Below are 1,274 nucleotides of genomic sequence, written 5' to 3'. Positions count from 1 at the left end.
TGGCAAAGGCAAACTGACCGGAAAATTAATTGATGATCTATCATTATATTTTGGTTTGGCAATACATCGAAATTATATGGAATTCAATTGTTAATATGAAGAAAGAAATATGGGCCACGCTTTATCACAAGATTTCCACGGACGACAACCCGCAGCACGATAGATGTCCAGATGGCGAAAATTCCTGGTGCTCGTGGAAAAAGGCAAAATCTCGCAACAAACTCGTCAATTATCAACACAAACCAGCAATGAAAGACGAAGTTTTTAATGCTGTTAAATCCATCTATGAAGAACTCAGCCAGGATGAACTATTATCACGGTGCTTGGGTGGGTTTACGCAGAACAGCAACGAGTATTTCAATTCTGTTCTGTGGGCGCTCGCTCCTAAAACCATATCCAGTGGCAAAAAAATCATCGATATTGCTGCTGATATTGCAGTATGTAATTTTAATGATGGATTACAGAGCATCATGGACATTATGCAAACTTTGAACCTACCTATAAGTCAAAGTTGCTACGATTTTTGTATAAAAGCCGATAATTATCGTATTCAGAGAGCGGAGGTTTCAATTACTGAAGCTGCTCGAGAGGCTAGAAGAAGTAGTGTTTCTGCTCACAAGCTTGCTAATGAAGAAGAAATAGATGCTGAAGGTATCCTGTATGGCGCAGGTATTGCAGATTGACGGTTAGTTGAAAATATTTATTAGTTTCATGTATGTAAAACTTTAAACGCGTTTTTCTCGAAACGATATTTTTTAAATCTGCGTGTCAAATCAGTCTTCCAATTTTCATCGGATTGACTTGAAACTTTGCATAATTCTTCCCTATGGTATAATCTAAAAATGTACGTAGGATTTTTTCTTTAGCATTGTTATTTTATTTTTGGTGCATAGTTTTATAAACTTTTTTTACCCTGAAAAATTGAATTGTTTTTTAATGACCGCCATTTTCTTAAAAATCGAAATTTCGTAAAACCCCTACGTACAGACTTAAAAAATATTGTTATTAATAAGAAAAAATTTTGATTTTTGTTCTAGGAGCCACGTAGAAGAAGGAATTTGACACGCAGACTGACGGTGTTCCTCAAAAGCCGTATACTTTGGCCCCACCTACAAGAGGCTATTTTTTACTTTTTTGATATTAAAAATTTTTTTATTGCAGCTTAAGGTTGTCTTAATAAATGGCTAAAACCGATTTTCTTTCTGCGCATTTTTTGTATGAAAAAAAAATCATGAAAAACGCCTCCAAAATTGCAATCAAAGGTGGTATCCTGC

At 35.2% G+C, this 1,274-nt stretch overlaps 1 protein-coding gene across 1 annotated transcript in view; it reads left to right on the top strand.

Annotated features, from left to right (window-relative positions):
* Positions 1-1,194, top strand: part of LOC105449053 — an 8,406-nt gene extending 7,212 nt beyond the window's left edge. The window contains exons 2-3 of the mRNA XM_011688046.1: positions 222-685; positions 1,038-1,194. Of these exons, the coding sequence (XP_011686348.1) occupies positions 222-683 (462 nt within the window). The 3' untranslated portion in view covers positions 684-685; positions 1,038-1,194. The remainder of the gene's footprint in view (positions 1-221; positions 686-1,037) is intronic.
* The last annotated feature ends 80 nt before the right edge of the window (positions 1,195-1,274 follow it).

The sequence above is a fragment of the Wasmannia auropunctata genome, unplaced genomic scaffold, assembly GCF_000956235.1.
Source record: "Wasmannia auropunctata unplaced genomic scaffold, wasmannia.A_1.0 LD336078.1, whole genome shotgun sequence".
Classification (NCBI taxonomy): Eukaryota; Metazoa; Arthropoda; class Insecta; order Hymenoptera; family Formicidae; genus Wasmannia; species Wasmannia auropunctata.
This window is presented reverse-complemented; position numbering and strand designations above follow the sequence as displayed.